The sequence below is a fragment of the Urocampus carinirostris genome, chromosome 2 (assembly GCF_059441175.1).
Source record: "Urocampus carinirostris isolate Australia breed hairy pipefish chromosome 2, RoL_Ucar_1.0, whole genome shotgun sequence".
NCBI lineage: Eukaryota > Metazoa > Chordata > Actinopteri > Syngnathiformes > Syngnathidae > Urocampus > Urocampus carinirostris.
This window is the reverse complement of record NC_142350.1, coordinates 44,149,938-44,168,794: the sequence shown is the minus strand read 5'-3', so window position 1 is coordinate 44,168,794 and position 18,857 is coordinate 44,149,938. Positions and strand designations below refer to the sequence as shown.

General features: G+C 43.2%; 1 protein-coding gene and 1 long non-coding RNA gene across 3 annotated transcripts; one reads left to right on the top strand and one right to left on the bottom strand.

Moving 5' to 3' along the window:
- Positions 1 to 488: 488 nt before the first annotated feature.
- atp2c1 (ATPase secretory pathway Ca2+ transporting 1) lies at positions 489 to 17,028 on the bottom strand. Of its 2 annotated transcripts, none has more exons than XM_088326645.1 (27): positions 16,896 to 17,028; positions 12,343 to 12,450; positions 12,161 to 12,277; positions 12,007 to 12,096; positions 11,904 to 11,939; positions 11,756 to 11,817; positions 10,288 to 10,396; positions 10,068 to 10,223; positions 8,640 to 8,708; positions 8,490 to 8,565; positions 8,349 to 8,415; positions 7,853 to 7,977; positions 7,687 to 7,784; positions 6,757 to 6,852; positions 6,584 to 6,673; positions 6,395 to 6,499; positions 6,183 to 6,339; positions 5,939 to 6,109; positions 4,843 to 4,940; positions 4,725 to 4,775; positions 4,492 to 4,658; positions 4,346 to 4,414; positions 3,601 to 3,717; positions 2,030 to 2,177; positions 1,872 to 1,967; positions 1,657 to 1,798; positions 489 to 678 (listed from the first exon to the last, which is right to left on the bottom strand). In XM_088326645.1, exons 1-27 carry the CDS (start codon positions 16,917 to 16,919, stop codon positions 557 to 559), a joined length of 2,766 nt encoding a protein of 921 aa, XP_088182771.1. In that variant the 5' UTR covers positions 16,920 to 17,028; the 3' UTR covers positions 489 to 556. The 2 variants fall into 2 exon arrangements, with proteins under 2 accessions (XP_088182771.1, XP_088182770.1); XM_088326644.1 differs by lacking the exon at positions 16,896 to 17,028 and adding an exon at positions 16,639 to 16,838.
- Positions 1,685 to 3,785, top strand: LOC148371994 (uncharacterized). The gene is made up of 4 exons (XR_015849510.1): positions 1,685 to 2,224; positions 2,316 to 2,387; positions 2,459 to 3,475; positions 3,564 to 3,785. It is a non-coding gene; the product is annotated as an uncharacterized LOC148371994 (long non-coding RNA).
- Positions 17,029 to 18,857: the final 1,829 nt, after the last annotated feature.

The window sequence follows — 18,857 nt, the reverse complement described above, 5'->3', positions numbered from 1 at the left end:
CCAAATATATATTTTAGACCATGGGCTTTAAAAAACAACAAAGAAAACCCAACCCTGAGCAAAACCAGCAGAAATGTGCGAATGGGGGATTGTCAATAAAAAGAAATGTTGCACGCGTGCACCTTCAAAGCTTGCCGATTGGCCGAGAGCCTCGTTCAAGAGTTCATTGAAAGAAAATTGACACAGGAACAAAAATCTTATTAATTTCCGTCCCTCGTCCTTTGGAAAGTAGAAGGCGAGCGGGTGAAAGCTCGCCCTCCGAGCGGACCCGAGGATGCTCGTGGTGCAGCCAGAACGTCGGCGCTGTCCCAGTCACCGAGATCAGAGTGCCTCATCGTTTTCAACTTTTGTCCACTGTCACAGGACAACAATATGGACCGCCGTCAGTTTTCATACAGCCGATGTCCACTATGCCTGTGATTGGCGCCAAATCTCTGCGGCGACATTGCTGCGGGTCACCAAAACGGCAATAAGACAGAGCAGGAATGGTGAGAGACGTTTGGTCCTTCAGCTGGAGCGCCAGCCTGCCGTCTCAGTCTCGCTGGGCATGTTGGCATCATACTTGATGGAAAGCGTCTGCGGGCGACCTCCTGGTGACGCCGCGCCAGCGCTCGGCTTTCTTGATGGCCTCCGACACCACGCAGACGGACGAAGTCAGCCCTACCAGGAAGAGAAGATCTAGAGGGAAAAAAACAAGGCAGTCACGAGCGCGGCTAAGTGCCTACTTCTGTGGAGGATTGATTCTGACATATGTAGAAATAAATGAAGTTATAAAGCAACACAAATAAATTACACAATACCTTATGACAATTGATTTATTTATGCATTTGTCATTTATTTATTTTGGGATTTATTTTGTAATGTATTTTGTCGGTTTTTTATGTGGGCTAATTGGTAGTGTATTATGTGGTCTATTTTTAAATTTTTGTGGAGTATCTTTTTTATCCATTTTGTAAGTTATTTTGTTGTATATATTGTCACATATTTTGTCTTATAATTTGATATAGTTTATGTATTGTATTTTTTAATGATTTTGTTGTGATTTTGTTGTGTGTGCTGTCATGTATTTGTAATCTATTTTTTTCATAAATTCGTGTACTTCGTTGTGTATTTTGACATTTAATTTATCATGTACCTTGTGTATATTGTCGGATATTTTGTTCTATATTGTTGTACTTTTTTGTCCTAACATTTTTTATTTTTTGACATGCATTTTCTTGTATATTTTGTCTTTGTCATTTGATTTGTTGTATTTTGTAGTGTATTTTGCCATTGACTGTCATCTATTTTGTCATATTTGTTGTGTGTTTCCTCAAAATAAAATATTCAAATGAGAGCGCTAGGCAAACTAGCTGAGCTTTTCACCTATAGCCGATTGGTTTATCAACCAATAGGTGAAGAGCTAAGGCAACTGGACTGTCTCCTTATTTGAATACAATTTTGTTGTGACAATATATATAACAAAAATACAAAACAAAGTAGCAAACTAAAAAAAAGGACAAAATGCAGAAATTGCATTGATGTCATAAATTTAAGTCTTAAATGATTTATTTATGTGTTCATAGCTATTTAACGGTATGTATTTATACATTTATGTCCACATGTGGAAGAATCACGCCTCCATATACTTGTAATAGCCTTTTGTTTTCCGCTCACCAGCCAGGCTGAGGCTTTCGGTCTGGAAGACGCGCTGAAGCGGTGGGAAGTAGATGACCAGCAGCTGGCCCATGATGGAGGCCAGCACGGCCAGGCAGAAGGTGCGATTGCTGCACAAGCCCATCTCGTGCACCAGACGCGTCTGTCAACGCACGACATATGGTGAATCAGATGGAAGAAGCCAAACACCCAAGCGGCGAGGAAGGCGGGCCTACCTGTGAGCGCGAGCTGAGCGCGTTGAACATATCGAAGAAGACGAAGCAGGTAAAGGTCATTGTGGTGTCTCGGGGAGTTATCTCGTTGTCTTGCAGCTGCAAACAAAAGGCGTGAGAAAGAGGAATTGGCGGGAGGGCTGAAAGAGGGTGGTACCCACCTCTCTCCAGAAGACAAAGAGCGTCCCGCAAACAATGATGAAGGCAGACACAAGAACTTTGACGAGGAGGCCTCGCGTGATGATGCTGTCCGAGACGTTGCGGGGCGGCTTCAGGATCACTGCACGGTCCACTGGCTCCACACCTAGGCTGAAATCCAACACAATATAGAATCTCAGAAACTATTCCGGGAAAAAGTACGTATTTTATCATGATTCATCATGGCAGCACAAACAATTAATTTTTCAGTTGAAAAAGTGTTTTCCAATCCTTCCATGCCAACTTCAGGAGAGTGTCAGGCTGAACCTAGAGAACATGTGCTGACCAGCGCCCAGGAGTGTTCCTGGACATCAGTCAGAGGTTCCTGTGAGTCTCAAATCTTTCACTATAATCCCAGGACTAAAGAAATCCCTCACCTGTCCTGATTACAGGCCTTTCACTTTTATCCTGGTGATAATGAAGTGCTTTGAGTGGATTCTTCTCAAGTACAACAGAGAGTTCAACCCCACAGACCTCGACAGCCTCCAGTTCACCTACAGGAGAAATTGGTCCACAAAGAATGGGGTCTCCATCACTCTGCACAACACTGTGATCCATCTGCAGCAGCCAAACACCTATGCCAGACAGCTGATTGTGACTTCAGCTCAACTTTCAACAGTCATCCCAGACAAGCTGGCGTTGAAGCTACACCTGGAGGGTCTGCCTGGATCAGGGTCTTTCTCACCAACAGCCCTTAAGTGGTGAGAATTGGGAAGATGACATAATCCACTCTGTACCTCGGCACGGGCACCCGAGATGGGTGTGTGTGCTCAGCCCAGCCCTCTTCACCCTAGTTACTCACGACTGTGCTGTCATTAATTTAACCAACACAGTCGTGAAATTTGCGGACGACACTACAGTGGTGGGTCTTATCTCAGGCAACAATGGCACACAATAGAGAGAGAAATTACAACATCTCTCATGGTGGTGTTCAGAAAACAACCTAGTGCTGAACACTAAGAGAACCAAAAAGGTCATAGTGGACTTCAGAAGGTCCAGAAAGACTGACCACACCACCCTCCTCCTGGCTGGAGAAATGGTGGAAAAGGTGGACAACATCAAGTTCCAGAGCCTCCACATCACATCAGACCTCTCCTGGTTTACCAACACATGTCGCCTTGGTTCAGCAAAGAATGTTCTTCCTTAGGACACTTACAACCGGCTGGTCTCTCTCCTCGGCTGCTCCTCAACTTTTACAAAGCAACAACCGAGAGCATCCTCTGCCTTAACGTGACTGTGTAGTATGAAGGCTGCAGGGCACAGGAGAGGAAACAAATGGCAAGGTTGGTTAAGACTGCAGAGGGCATCGTGGGTTGCCCCCTCTCTTACGTGGAGTCCGTTTATGTGGGCCGAGTCAAGAGGAGCGCAAAGGCCATCGACACGGATCCTTGCCACCCGAGAAACACAAGGTTTGTACCTCTTCCATCAGGAAATTGCGACAGGAACATCCATGCCACCACTTACAAAATGAGAGACGTTTTTTCCCATTTCCCATAGATTTCCTTCAGTTTCAATAAACGTCAGTATCACCAACCTTTGGGCAGGCGGCCCGTCCATGATGATGTTGATCCACAGGATCTGCATGGCGTTCAGCGGGTTAGGGAAATTCATCAGCGTTGCCAAGGAAATGAGTGTCAGTGCTGCAATGCTCCTGCCATCAAAAAAGAAAGCAAATTGAAGAGGAAATATAAAAGGGCATCAATAAAATTCATTACTAATCCAGCAATCGTTTAAATGCTGTACTAGAGAAGACAGAAAACTTATTTGATTTGAGATAGACTGGATAAGAATGGATGGTATGTAACTATTAACCAAAGCATGTGTGCCATTCAGATTTGAAACACTTATGCTTTATAATGTTTACAAGTGATGTCTTTTCTTTTGTCATAAACACAGCTATTATCATGCACTTTCTACAATACCTGGATCTCAATACAATATTTCGTCATTCAAATTATAACTGACAAAGTAAGTATTGACCAATTGACTGACTAATAAAGCCAAGCTCTGGTCTCCCCAAGACTCTTGTATACCGAAGCTCTATAATGTTATAGATTGTAAACGATTGTTTAGATTGTAAACAAAATAAAGAAGCACATTACACAACAATTAGATACTTCCCAAAAATATAAGACGCAGTCAAAAAATAATTGCGGTATCAGTCTCCTGGAGCAAGATATCAATAGTTATCAGCGGGGGAAAAGGTTATCATGCATCCATTAATTTATTCACATCTGCAGGAAAAAAAAATAAGGATAAGGAGGGCAATGACCACTTACGTGCTGAGTTGAAAGCGTACAAAGTTCTTGATGTTGTTGTAGATGGCTTTGCCCTCCTCAATGGCCGACCTATTAGCAGGGTTGAAAACGGACTTGCGTGAGAAACGATGTCCCCTTTCATCCCTTTTTCGAGTTTCCTCACTCACATGATGGTGTTGAAGTCGTCGTCAACCAGGATCATGTCTGCAGCCTCCTTGCAGACGTCAGTCCCGGTGCGGCCCATAGCCACGCCGATGTCCGCTGCCTTCAGCGCCACTGCGTCGTTGACGCCGTCGCCCGTCATAGCCACCACTGCGCCCGTGTTCTGCAGAGACTGCACCGACACGACACTTTAGATCATATTTTTCCGATGCACAAGTGTGTTTGCGTGCGTGTTCACCTTGACAATCTTGAGCTTATGTCTGGGGCTGGTCCTGTAGAAGACGGTGATCTGTACACAAACAAACAAGTTCTGTGGCACCCTCCTAGGTTAAGCACGGCTATGACGTCCAACTTACTCTGTGGACGATTTGTGAGAGCTGCTGAAGGTCCAGGCTGTCCACTTCCTCACCCGACAGACACTCGCCTCCTTTGGAGCATAGGCCCAGACGGCTGGCTGCATGGCATATAGGAAAAAGGCTCAGTTGCTGTAGCTTGTCACAGCAGGTTTGCATTTGTGTGAGACAGCTGCACGTGAAAGAAGACAAATGCAACATGCAAGACCTCTACAAGTTCACCATTTCTCAATGTGAACAGTGACATGTGCAGAAGGGAAGAAGCAACAACATCATAGTTGGCTATTCTTCTATCGCGCAACAGGGGTCTAGGAGCCTCCGCTAAGAGAACGCTGGTCTACTTAAAACTTCATAATATAAATATTTGTAGGCCTCAAAAGCTTTCTCTATTTGGGCCCTGTGCTTTGGAATGCTGTGACCTCTGAGATAATATCTGGTGCTTTGGAATGCTCTGCCCTTTGAGATAAGACCTGAAACCTAAGTGGAAGTGTTTAAATCTAGACTTAAGAGATACTTATATTCTATAGCTTATGATTGATGCAGACCCCATAGTTTTCATTTTCCGTTCTCTCTGGCTGCCTGGCTGGAGACAAAATGTGGGAGAAGGCAGAAAAAGAATGAGTAAACGGACCAATACGAAAACCTGGACCTGAAACATGTCATCATTATCTACATTGCCCAGTTGACCTGAGATAGAAAGCTGCGTCATTGCAGTCTTGGACTTCAATTTCAGTTCTTACCTTTTTTTCTTGCCGATGTTAACTATGTTTTGTCTATTGGTGCCCAATAGACATCCATTGTGGATTGGTCAGACTGGAAGGAGGATTATCTCATGCATAGACCATCCTAAAGGGTTTTTCTAATCTTGGCCTGTGCAGCCTTTGAGACGCTCTGAGATCAAGGGCTATAAAAATAAATGTGACTTGACAGTCGTGGGGGGAAACGTACGCGCTAGCAATTGGAAAAGTGTGTGGTCATTAGCTAAGATTTTGAAGCAGAACAATTGGTATTAGCAGTGGAGGGCACCACCAGACCCATTTAAAAAAAGGGAGATCTCAACAAACAGTCCACAGAGGAAAGGTGGCGGCCTATGTCGAACCTATGGAGGCGGCAGTCTCTTGTGAGTCGCCGGTGATCATTTTTATGGCCACGCCAGAGCTGAGGAGCGTGCCCACCGCCTCTTTGACCCCAGACCTGGGCGGGTCGATGATGCCGACCAGCCCCAGGAAAGTCAACGATCCCATCTGGTAGCCGGAGGCGAACGCCAGCACTGAGCAGAAAAAGGGAGTGGGTCAGCCCAACCACCGCTGTTGGTATGGGCAGAGGGTGGGTCAGCAATAGACCTCGGAGGCCGGCAGTGCTCATGTAGCTGATGTGCTGCTGGTAGAGCTCCATCTGCTGCTGTGTGAGAGGTAAGGTGCTTCCTCTGCTGTTGTAGGAGTTACAGAATCTAATCACCTGCTCGTAAGCACCCTTCACGAACAGCACGCTGGCCTTGTCCTGGCATCAACTCAAGGTTAGTGGTTCTGACATTTTTCACTGAGGCGTGCCGTACCTGCTGCGTTCTGTGAATGCAGCGGACTGCCATCCACTTCTTGTCGGACGTAAAGGGAAGCTCCTCTAGACGTGCGTAGTCCTGCTGAACTCCTTCCAGGCCCATCTTGAAGAGGAGGCATGGTCACAAACTGGCTTGAGAAAGGCTGGCATTTCCGGAAATACATTTCCACTCCACGGTTCGCCCTACCTTCATGGCAAGGGCCAGGAGAGCGCCCTCGGTGGGCCGCCCCAGCAGCGTGCCGTTCCTGATGACTGAGTCGTTGCACACACAGCCCACCTGAATGCCATGCGCAGAAAAAAAAACAAACAGCAATCATCCATCACTTATCATTTTAGCCTTCTGAGATAGCTTAGACCCACTTCCACAATCTTGCTGAGGGAGGGATGGGAATAGCCATGGACGATTTCCCCGTCGGCTAAAATTTCTCCGCTGCCATTGTAGCCCACGCCCGTCACCTGAACCACAAAATGGAATATATCAGGCATTAAATTCTGCAAAGATTTACATCTCACAAGAAAATTGAAACACTCATGGACTGTTCACTCTGCTAGCCTCTGGGAAGAGGTACTGCAGTGTGCGGTGCAGGACCACCAGGTTCCGCAGTAGTCTAGTCCCCCTGGCCATTAGACTGTTAAATGGTCAATCTAACATATAGTTAACCTAAATCTTAACTGCTGCTAATCTGACTTTTTGCACTACTGGCAGTTCTTTATAGCTTGCCACTCCTTGCACATTTGCTCTCTGCACTATTGTACTTACAGCGTTATTGTTACAGTGTTAATGTTACTGTTTACCTGACTTGTTAACCTGAATGCCCATTTTGCACATCTGGTTAGCTACTCCTCTTGCACTATCGGCACTATGGTAAAATACTATACGTAGCCATAATACAATACAACTCTTACTTATATCTGTACATTTGAGGAAACTGTGCGGGTCAGATGTATCGACATTTCGTTCTGTATACACGTGTACTAGAATGACAATAAAGTAGATCTGAATCTGAATCTAATCCCCAGATCACATTTGACAATTTGGGGGAATAAATAAGTTATCATCTTCCCTGGAAAAGTCAAACTGAGCCAAAGCAGAAGGAGCAGTCCAAGAAAAAGTAAAACAACGAAGGACCAACAGAAATCCAACACAAAAGATACCAACGTGAAGACGAAAAAAGGAAAACAAAGAATGAGGAAAAGAAAAAAACAACAAGAAGAACCAGTAGAGTCAAAATAACAAAAACAGGAACAGACGAACAAAAGAAGAAAAGAAGGAAACTGGCAGTCCTCTACCTCTGCGTGGAGTCCATCCGAAGAGAACATCTGCGTGACAGTCATCTCGTTTTTGGTCAGCGTTCCAGTCTTGTCAGAGCAGATAACGTTACAGCAGCCTGTCAGCATATGTCACATTGTCACATTCGCAAGGTGGCGCTGATGCTGCCCTGGCGCTTAGACCTACTGAGAGTTTCCACGATGGGAAGCTTCTTCACAATGGCCCTCTTCTTTACCATGCGCATGACGCCCAGGGCCAACGTGACGGTCACCACAATAGGGAGACCCTCGGGAATGGCCGCTACTGCCAGACTGAGGACAAACACAGGGCAGTTAGTTTTGAGGGGTGAAACGGCGGCTAGGCTACTTATAAAAACTTCTCTAAAGTCTATACCCAATTAAGAGCTCTGATAAATTGAGGAGCCATGAAACCCCAATTTTCACATCAGACTGGCAGAAATGGAAAAGTTTAGCCATGGTGACCCATATTTTGTTTTCTCTTTGTTTTCAACAGCTCGATTTTACAATGACTGGCAAACGAAGGTTACAGAGCATGACATATTTCTGAGTTATGGACTTGAAATTTCTATGGCATACATTTGTATTTACTTTATACATTTATTACTACATATGGCAGGATTGTTTCTCTATAGAAAGCAAGACAAGCTTGCCGTGGTCGCTACCTGACGCCGATGGTGAACATGTCCATGACTCTCTTGCCCTGCAGCCAGCCCACCAGCATGATGACCCCTACAGGAAACAGACAAAGCACGGTGAGGGCGGCAAGCCCCCCCCTTTACACGGAACATCGATCGGCCACTGACCAATGATGCCGAAGGAGTAGAGTGACAGCTGCTTGCCCAGCAGGTCCATGCTCTTCTGCAGCGGCGTCTTGGGAGCCTGTCGCCCACAAACAGCAAAATAAGGTATGAGATCGCCAATCCAACTCGGGCGAGCAGAAATTTATCACGCACCTCTTCCGCCTGCATCATTTTGAATACCTCACCGAATTCAGAGTTTTCGCCCGTTCCGATGACAATTCCCTGCAGGGGAGGAGGCGTTAGCAACCTCGGATTTCAGTGAGCACATGCCATGTCAGTGTTTCCCAATCTTTTTGGAGCCAAGGCACACTTTTTATTCATTGAAAAAATCTCTCGAGTAATATCGTTCATCAAGAGTGATTAAAAATTAATTCGCATTATCATGTTATCTGAAGCTTTTCTTATGATTTGTGATCATGACGTGGTACATTTAATTCATTTTGGTTCCTTTTTGCTATAATTTGGCACTTTACTATATTTTAAACCTGTTTATCAAGTTTTACTCAATTTTTTTCCTTATAGAAATTGCGCACACATACAATGAGCAAAATTTATCTGCAGGAGAAACATTTTTTTCAAGTTTATTGTTATGAATATTGTACACCTGTTAAGGGGATATATGATGCCAGTACATTATTTATGTGCACTGATGGTTGTTGCTTTGACTATTACCTCATTGTCACTATTGGCCAATCATGTTGAAGTTTTTTTATTTCAACACCCTTTTAGGTCAGATTTGCTTTTGTAACCTAAAAGATTTTAAAAAATAAAAGGTCGCAGGGCTTTGAAAGGCTTTTAGATTAGATTGGAATTTCTCATCTGAAGTTGCTCTCCGTTTTCTCCTTGCAAGTTCAAAATCCATCAACGTCTTCTTTCCTTATTTTGAGTATCTACTAAACATGAAACTTATCAACTATGTTCTCACAATTTTCACAATTTTGTAAAACATATTTAAAAGACCTTAACTTTATTTGAAATATTTTATTTTACTGTGTAGAGTAATCCCGTTTACCGCGGGAGTTAGAGCCCGCGTTAGTTGAAATCCATGAAGAAGAGACCATAATGTTTTCTTCAATAGCCATCAAATTAAATTATCCATTAGGCACTGAAACCAAAGAACAAACCCTTTTACAGTCTCAAGCATTTAACAAATACAAGTAATGTATAACGTCTTTTTTTAAAAATAAATAATTACTGCTTTATCATATAATAATAAGTGGGGAGACCGTTTAGCCAATCAGAATGCATGATGCAAATCCGTAAAGTAGTGAAACCATAAAGAGTTAACCCTGTTACAGATAAGGTTTACTGAATTGGAAGCAACTTACTCATACATGATAAGTTATTAAATATACTGTACTACCTCATCAGCATAGTGAATAAAAAGAAAAAAAATCATCGTCTTCCAACCAGTGATATGGAGGACTGTTAGTTACTCTGTTGATCACTGGAAAAAGCCAACGATATTGAGCAATGGTGTGCTTATTCCAAAGATTGGGCAATTTCCCATGGCACACTAAACAAGGTTTTACAGCACACTAGTAGGCCCTGGCGTAATACTGTAGGTCAGATGTTATCTACCTTGGCTTTTCCACAGCGCACCAGCGTGCCCATGAAGGCGATGTTGGAGCGAGAGGCCATGTCGCCATTGCCAGTTACTGGCTGAGGTGCAGTGGATTTGGAGCAGGGTGCTGTCTCCCCTGTCAGACTGGACTCATCCACAAAGAGCTCGCTAGCCTGCCGCATTGTGGAGAGGGTCAGTAGAGGTGTGGTGGGCTTGGGGCAGCTCGGGCGTACTCACCTCAAAAAGGCGCAAGTCGGCCGGGACGCGTTCTCCCACCGCCAGGCCCACCGTGTCTCCCGGCACCAGTTCCCTGGCCAGCATGTGCTGTAGACAACCTTCGCGGATGCTGAAAGCAGCATTGGTCTGCATTTATATAGTGCTTTTCAAGTCAATGAAGACGCTTCACAATGTGCTTCACACTTACACACACTCGCATACCGATAGCAGTGTCAGCAATGCAAGGCAAGGCAACCACCCGCTTATCGGGGGCATTAGGGATGAAGTGTCTTGCCCAAGGACATAGAACACGGAGGGACCGGGAATCGAACCTGCGACCTCTTGATACCGAGACGAGCACTTTTACCTCCTAAGCTACTGCCACCCCGGAGTGCTCAACGCTCACATTTTTTTCTGGGGATCTTCTATTTTTCTATGTTGTTAATTTTCAAACGTTTCATGTTTTCGTTCTTCAGTATGTCATAATTTACCACTAGGTGCTTGTAGCTGAAGTGTGCGCTTAAGAAGAAGACAAAATACAGAATCCCGAAAGACATCACTTGGCAAAACTCCCAAGCCTATTTTCATTTTCTTGTATTGGCGAGAATGTCAGCCAGCATCAGGACATAAAAACTAGTGTGTGACCACAAAAGACTGTGAGATAGATACACCCGGAGTGGCTTAAATTATTCAAATTCTGGAGTTGGTCAAATCCGGTGGAAGCAGCAAAATTCAACAGCAAAATGGAAAAGCTAAAAGGGACACAGCAACATGGAGCATCAAACAATAGCAATACTGAAAAGCCATAGCGTGCAGCCTAGTGGCTAACATGGGTGGCCGATGTTTGATAAAAGCAGCACAAGGACAATCCATGTCCTCATTCTGGCTTAGGTAGTAGCAAGATGGTGTCAGCTTCTTCGAGTTTTGAAATATCATTACAGATTTTTTTTAACTATGACTCATGTTAATGAGATGGTATATGTGTTTTACATATATATTTAATTCATATTGTTTTACACAAACAGTGCTTTTAGACCACCAGGGTTTAGTAAATCATACACAATGGAGCTTTAAAAAGTGCTACTGATGTCAATCTATGTTGGGTGACTTAAGAAAAGCTACATTATTGGGTGCCTAACTTTCTGTCTGCCTCACGTTAATTTTTCCACTTCATGAAAATCTTTGCGCGACGTCAGGAAAAAAATTTAGAAAGCTTTAGATGTGTGACAGATTGCCTTCGTTCAGCAGCTAGAAAGCACGCCGATAATACTGCATTCTATTTGTAGCTCTGTACCAACTGGGCATATTCCTTCTGGAGTCTGTAAAAATGACAAGTCAGTTTGTGGCCATTTTGTGGGAACGTCGAAAGGGACTCCCGATTAAAAAAAAAAAAAAAGGATGGGATTGTGTGCTTTGTTCAAAAGCGAGTCATGGCACACGTTACCTCAGGGTAACAAAGAGGTAAAATAAAAAGGAGCCACAAGCATACCAGTGACACTGCGGCGGTACCAGTTTCCGCAACTCTTCCAGGGACTTCTCGGAGCGATACTCCTGCCAGAAATAATGACAAGAGCAAAAAAAAAAAAAAAAAATCAACATTTCCCCACCAAACATGGGCTTGACGTCTTCAGACTGACCTGGACAAAGGCGACTGTGACCACGATGATGATTGCCTGCGGGGAGTGGCGGACATCGCGGTGAGTGCTAGTGCTAAGAGTCGGGTGCACCGGGGCTACGTACCACCGTGATGCTGATGGCGTCGTCAAACTGCCGCATTAGCATGCTGATGACGGCTGAAGCGAGCAGCAGCAGGATCAGAGGATCTTTGAACTGTGGGGGCACAACAATGACGTCAAGACACGCCAGCGGATGATTGAAAGGATTTCCCGGCTACCTGCGAGATGTACTTCCTCCATAACGGTTCGTCCTCACTGATGTCAAACTCGTTCCAGCCGTGGTAGATCCTGCGGCGAGACACTTCGTCCTCGCTCAGCCCGGACTGGAAGTTGGCCTGCCCGCAACAGTGTAGAAAGCTTACATATGCACGCCATCTTTGCAGATCTTTAGGTACCATACCTGCAGGGCACATGCCACCTCCTGGACAGGCAGCTCGCTGGCTTTTTTAGAGCTCAGCACGGGGACCATTATGTCATCTTGACCGCACTCTGCATCCGTGTGCGAAAGCTGGAAGGCAAGATATAAAAAGATATTTTATTTTTTTTTTGTTGCTTATTTACTATGTTCTGTTAGATAACAGCACAGCAGAGCGATAGTTAAGCTCAGAACTTGGCAACGTTCACTTGCATGAGCAGCTGTAGAAAACGAGTGACACTGAAATACGAAAACGAGGCTAACAATAACAATACGGGCGAGCCATAACCCATTGCCAGGTGGATTATATGAGTGGTTGAAAAGGAAACAGAAAAAAAAGAACCAGATGTATTAATGATGAGACTCATCCAATGACCATCACATTTTGGGCTTAGCTGTGTATGGTAAATGTCTGCTGCTAGCTTAAAGACTTAAAGACTGTGTAGAGAGAGTCCACTCTTTCAAATTTCTGGGTGTGCACATCTCCGACGACCTCTCCTGGTCTGCAAACACCAGAGCGGTGGTAGGGAAAGCCCAGCAGCGACTACATTTCCTGAGAGTGCTCAGGAAAAATCATCTAAAACAGCAGCTGCAGGTGTCCTTTTACAAAGCCACAGTGGAGAGCATTCTAACATTCTAACTGCATTATGGTGTGGTATGCTGGGTGCACAGCAGCAGACAGGAAAACGCTCCAGAGGGTCATCAAAACAGCCCAGAAAATCGTCGGTTACTCTCTGCCCAGTCTGGAAGACATTGCCTGCTCTCACTACCTCAGCAGAGCAGAAAACATCATCAAGGACTTTTCTCACCCCGGCCACCACCTCTTTGACCTGCTGCCTTCCGGCAAGTGCTACAGGTCACACAAAACAAAAACAAATAGACTTAGAGACAGTTTCTTCCCCAGAGCCATTACCACCCTAAACACACACCGCACAAAAAACTGAAAACTCTTATATACACACTACCTCATACGAACGTAAAATGGTACTCACGTCTATGTTTCTTGCACAATGTTGACTGCACTATGTTTACTGCTCACCTTGCACAATGTTGACTATTTTTTTGCACTATGTGGACTATTTTTGCACCAAATGCATATTGCACAAACCCTTACGATACCAACTGTATGTAACATCCTACATGCCGTCATTTCTTTGTGTAAATATTGTGTAAATTATAACTACAACCTTATCCTCCTTGTTTTATAACCTTATCTTGTCTGTTCCTTATCTTCTTGGTTTCTTTACCTCACTGTGAATGTATGAAACTGGAGTGCCATGCCCAATTTCGTTGTCACAATATGTTAACCCATTTTGTAACAATGACAAAAAAGGTATATTCTATTCTATTCTAAAGTCGCACTGGGAACAGCTATCGTGGCAAAATCTGCATTCGGGATTTTGTTGTATAACATAGCGTATGGTTTATGAGCCACTACATGTGTTTGTGCTTATTAATCTTATTTTATTCAAATAATTGAAGTATTTTTACACACTAGGGTTCGCTACAATGTTCATTAACAAAGCAACACAACAGACGCCATCAGTTTGGTCACAAACTCGTTTGACTGCCTTTGATATTTAAGAAATGAAAACCCCTGCTCTCTCATATCTTTCAGATTTAATTCCCTCATGTGCGGTTCCTTCTCAAGGTTTCTTCATTTTCCTTATGTTGAAGTTTTTTAGTTTTTCCTCGCCCTTGTGTAGGTTTTAGATCAGGGGATGTTGTAATAATAGTCTGTAGTTTACAATAGTCTGTGCAGCCCTTTGAGACTCCTTGTGATTAAGGGCTATACAAACAGACATGACAAAAGGTCCGTTACCAAAATGGAGCATTTGCTGGCATCAAGTTCCTCCTGCATTCAAAATCTCTTTGATGTGTAAGCACAAATATCAACTGCAGACCTAAAAGTTGTCGAATTAAGTTTTGAACTGTTAACTTGTGCAAGGGCAGCACGGCGGCTAGGTGGTTTGCACGCAACACTATGGTCCAGGGTTAAATTTCAGTTACAGGCCTTCCTGTGCATAGTTTGCATGTTCTCCCCGTACCTGCATGGGTCTTCTATGGGCGCTCTGGTTTCTTCCAACATTCCAAAAACATGCATGGCATGTAATGTTTCAAGTTCAAATTGTCCCCAGGTGTCAAAGAGCAAGTGAATTGTCTGTCTCAGTGTGCCCTGCTACTGGCTGGCAACCAGTTTGGGGTGTCCCCTGCCCACTGCCCAAAGATAGCTGGGATTGGCTCCGGCACCTCCCTGTGATTCTAGTGATAAGTGCTGCAGCGAGTGGATGGAACTTGTTCAGGTTAGACCAAGTGGCGTGCCCTTCGCAAACTATTTGTGGCTTGGAAGGAAACCTGTGCCAACAACTTGTGGTGTTCCCATAAATAATCGCCATGGTGGATTCCATGAATCTTATTAGCTGGGCTTGGCGCAATTGATGCAGACATTGTTACTCTCTGTATACAAAAAGTCAAAGATATTATCAACTCAAGGCCTGGAACAAGAAGTACAAAAACAAACCAAATTAAAAAAAACGACAAAGCCTTAAATAATAATAATAAAAATCAGACCCCTGAAACTTGTCAAGAGCCTTTAGTCTACCTGGGTGAGGTTCCTATCCGTGGAAAAAAACGGAAAGAAAAACGTGCCGCCAGGTTCAATAAATAAAAGTTTTTTCATTTCCTAACATTTTGACGACAAAAACAGATTTTTTTTAAAGGTGAGTGAGAGCTTTGCCTTTTGCCAGAAGGCGTCGTCATCAAACCCCAACTGACGATCAGTGCACGGAGGTAGGAATCTTAATGGGCGTTTACAATTGGCAGCGTGCAACAATGTTGTGGAACCAGTCGCTCTTGGACTGCTTCTAACATTTGATTTTAGACCTTTTTGTAGGGTTCAGGTCAAATTTAGTTCAGGAGCCTTTTAGGCTGTATACAATGAATAAAAATATGACATGCAAAGTATTTAAAGCAGACGTTGTGTATTATGACTTTGCGACTCTGTGAATACAATCACTAATTCTCTTGTTAGGGCTGAAGTGTGCACCAAATCAGTATCTTTGATCTCACTATTGCCCTCTACCAAGAGAATTGCGTGCATCACACTGGATCTGCTCCACAAAGTAGGACATTACATTCTAAATAGTATAAATAATATTCATAATATGAGAAAAATCAACGATTCTCAAAAACAAAATCAAGACCGTGTAGAGTTAAATGAAAAAGAACTTTAACATTGAATAAATATAACCACTCAATCTTGCAGCTCGTGATCATATCATAATAATTTGAGGCCCCCACTATAATATGAAATGTAAAAGAACAGTAATTATTATTTGACCATGATATGTCGATGTATTCTGTCGTGCAAACGGATATAAGTGCTAAAAATTTGAAGTAAGAATGCATATTACGGGAGGAAACCATAGAGCATGATTTTTCTTCCATTTCCCCTGCCCAGCCTTTCAACAGGTTTTCGTTTTTTCAAGTACCTGTAACAGCAAAATGGGAGACAATGATGTAATTTCCCTAGGGGTAAGGCGTATGTTTTGTTAAACAAATACAAATTTCTCGACCTACAAGTAGTTAAAGAAAAAAAAACATATATAATCCATGTGTTTTTTTATTTATTATTATTGTTTTTTTTAAGAATTACACTTTTTACCACTAGGTGACACTGAATGATACACACTCCCTTTAAGTGCAGAAGATTCGTTTAATAATTAAATGATTGATTTTTAATTATGTTTAGATATTTTTAGCATAGGAAATAGAAAAACGATGTTTGAGATAGGTGGAATTATTTCTTGGAAGAACAAAATTTGGACCAACCTCATTCAGACCTAAACTCCGACTGCCCCCCAATAAAATTGAGTTTGAGACCCCTGATTTAATGCACTTTTAGCTTTGTATTTACATGATGACTGGCGATGCACTGGTTCACCTTCCTCCCCTGACTGCAAGTGAATTAAACTAGCAGTAGGACTAAGACCTTCATTGGACTAATGCATGAATTTACATCATCGGAATACTGGAAACAATCCATTTCCGATCCGATTATTACCTGCAGTAAACCTACCCAGAGTCCGGTACGTCACCTATCAGGCAAAGGTCAAATCGAGCATTTTTTGTATTCCAAAGTCAAGTTTTTCCGCTGTTGTGGTACATAAAATTTATAAAATTAAATGTATATTAAACGAAAGTAAATTTGGTGCCCTAAAATATGCCTAAAAGCTATTCAGGTGAGCCGGGTTAACTAGCGTCATTAGCTACGCAGCTTACCTGTACCTTCCTCTCTTCCCCTTCTAACATCCTCCGTGAGGGATTAAAACCGCTATCTGAAGCGACTCGTCGCGTTTGCGGGTAAAACAGATGCGAAGACATCGTCCCACCGACTGCCGGTTCGGTTCTTAGCCACATGCTAACAGCGAGAAGCTAACGAACGAGGATGCCAGTGTCCGTCTACTTGGCGTCCTCCACGTAGTCTGAAACCATTTAAAGTAAGAGTGCCAAAAGATGGAGCCGTCGACCAAACTCACCAGAATTTCCCGTTTTTTCAACATGTTCTGTCAAATGAGCCTCGGAGCTCGGAAGGGGCGCTGCTCGTCCACCATGTCACACGGTAAGATGCTCTCCACTTCCGGATGCCAGGGTCAAAACTTCCGGTTGAGGAGGACTTCATTTCTGGACTTTTTTTTTCCAGAGGACTTGTGTGTCGCGTGTGCGTGCGTGTTAACGTGCATGTGCGCGTGTTTAATTGAACAGAACTGAAGAAACATCACTTTGACACAATCAAAACTAGCCAGTGTAAAGCTTCTATAGCAGTGTAAATTCAAATTTCCCCTAAAAAAAACTCCAATTACGGCCATTAGTAGCTAAATCCCTGGTAACAAAAGTGAGTGCGGTAGACTCTAAAGTATAAGTTCTTGAAGTTCAATATTTTGTGTGGCCATCATGATTTTGCCGAATCTCTTTAATCCTTCTGGTCATGTATTTTACTAGATCCTCAAGCTGACACTGGAATGCTCCCATCTCCTCCATGACAACATGACTGAGCTGGGGGATATCCAATATCTCGTGCTTCTCCACCTTCTGCTTGAGGATGTCCCAAAGATGTTCTATTGGGTTTAGATCTGGAGACATGCCCGGCCAGTCCATCCTTTTTACCCTTAGCCCCCTTATAAAAGTCCTGGTCATCTTACAATCGTATTTGGAGTCATTGTCAGGCTGGAACATTGCTCCAGTATTCCACAGTACATACTTGAGTTTGTGTTGCCCTCAATAAAATGCAACTCCCCAGTTCTAGTTGCACTCATGCAGCCCCAAACCATGACATTCCCAACACCATGCTTAACTTGAGGCACGACACAAACATGTTTGTACTCCTCACCTGGTTGCCGACACACATGCTTCACATCATCTGGGCCAAATAAACGAATCTCCGTCTCATCAAACCACAGGGTATCTTTCCAGTAATCCCTGGCCTTTGTTGACAGACTTCTTTTTGTTGTGTCAAATTGATCTCTTCAGTGATGATCTATGAAATGTTATGAAGAAATCTTTGCAGAAATGTGAGGAGTGTACTCACTTTTGTGACACACTGCATATACTGTATGTTTGTCTGTGTGTCTGTCTTCCCAAGAAAACGAGAAAGGAGATTAGCTATGACCACCATCTTTCACAGGCAGTTGGGTAGGTTGCCATAGATGTGAGAAATGCATGTAAAAAGCAGACTCAGCACTTTGGGTTTTATTGATTCAGCATTTTTTCCAGAAAGACATTCCACGATCCTAAACCAGAACGGCATTGAATATCAACACCATCTTTCACAAGCAGTCAGGTAGCTTATTCTAGATGTGAAAAATGCTCCAAAAAGACAACACAGCTTTTGTGTTTTTTTTGTTTTTTTTTTCATAAAGAAACTTCCCTCTTCCAGGCCAGAACAACACTCAATTTCAACACAATGCCTTGCAGACAGTCATAAAGGGGTTTGACCTATATGTGAAAAATGCTCCCAAAAAGTCGACTCAGTAATTTTGTTTTTCCTCATTCAGCATTTTTTCCCCAGAAAGACTTTCCACTATCGGGTCAGAACGACATTTAAAATCAACATCATATTTTACAGGCCGTCAGGTTGGTTAACCCAGATGAGAAAACTTTCCAAAAAGCTCTTTGTTTTGCTGACTCAGCAGCTTTCCCAGAAAAACATTCTACTCTTTCAAGCCAGAACAAGTTTTTCCAGGATCACAGTCTTTTTACAAGCAATCATGTAGGTCACTCTAGAGGTGAAAATGTCAAAAAGGGAAATTTCTGCCAAAAATATTTTGGCGCCTGAAGGCATCGAGCACAGCCTTTCTAGTTTTTGAATGGATTTGTGTATCCTGTTGTGTTTTTGAACTTATTTATTGTTTTATTTCTTGGATATAAGATCTTGAGTCGGCTGAATAATGTTGAAATGGATGCCAAGAATACAATAAATTAGTTTTATTTATACGTCCTGA

Excerpts from the sequence above, each read along its gene's own strand:
- atp2c1 (XM_088326644.1), bottom strand. The coding sequence starts at position 16,776 with ATGTGGCTAAGAACCGAACCGGCAGTCGGTGGGACGATGTCTTCGCAT. Across the intron at positions 8,709-10,067 it reads TGCGCTGTGGAAAAGCCAAG|GGAATTGTCATCGGAACGGG; the intron begins GTAGATAACATC and ends CCTCCCCTGCAG. Across the intron at positions 679-1,656 it reads CGAAAGCCTCAGCCTGGCTG|ATCTTCTCTTCCTGGTAGGG; the intron begins GTGAGCGGAAAA and ends TTTTCCCTCTAG.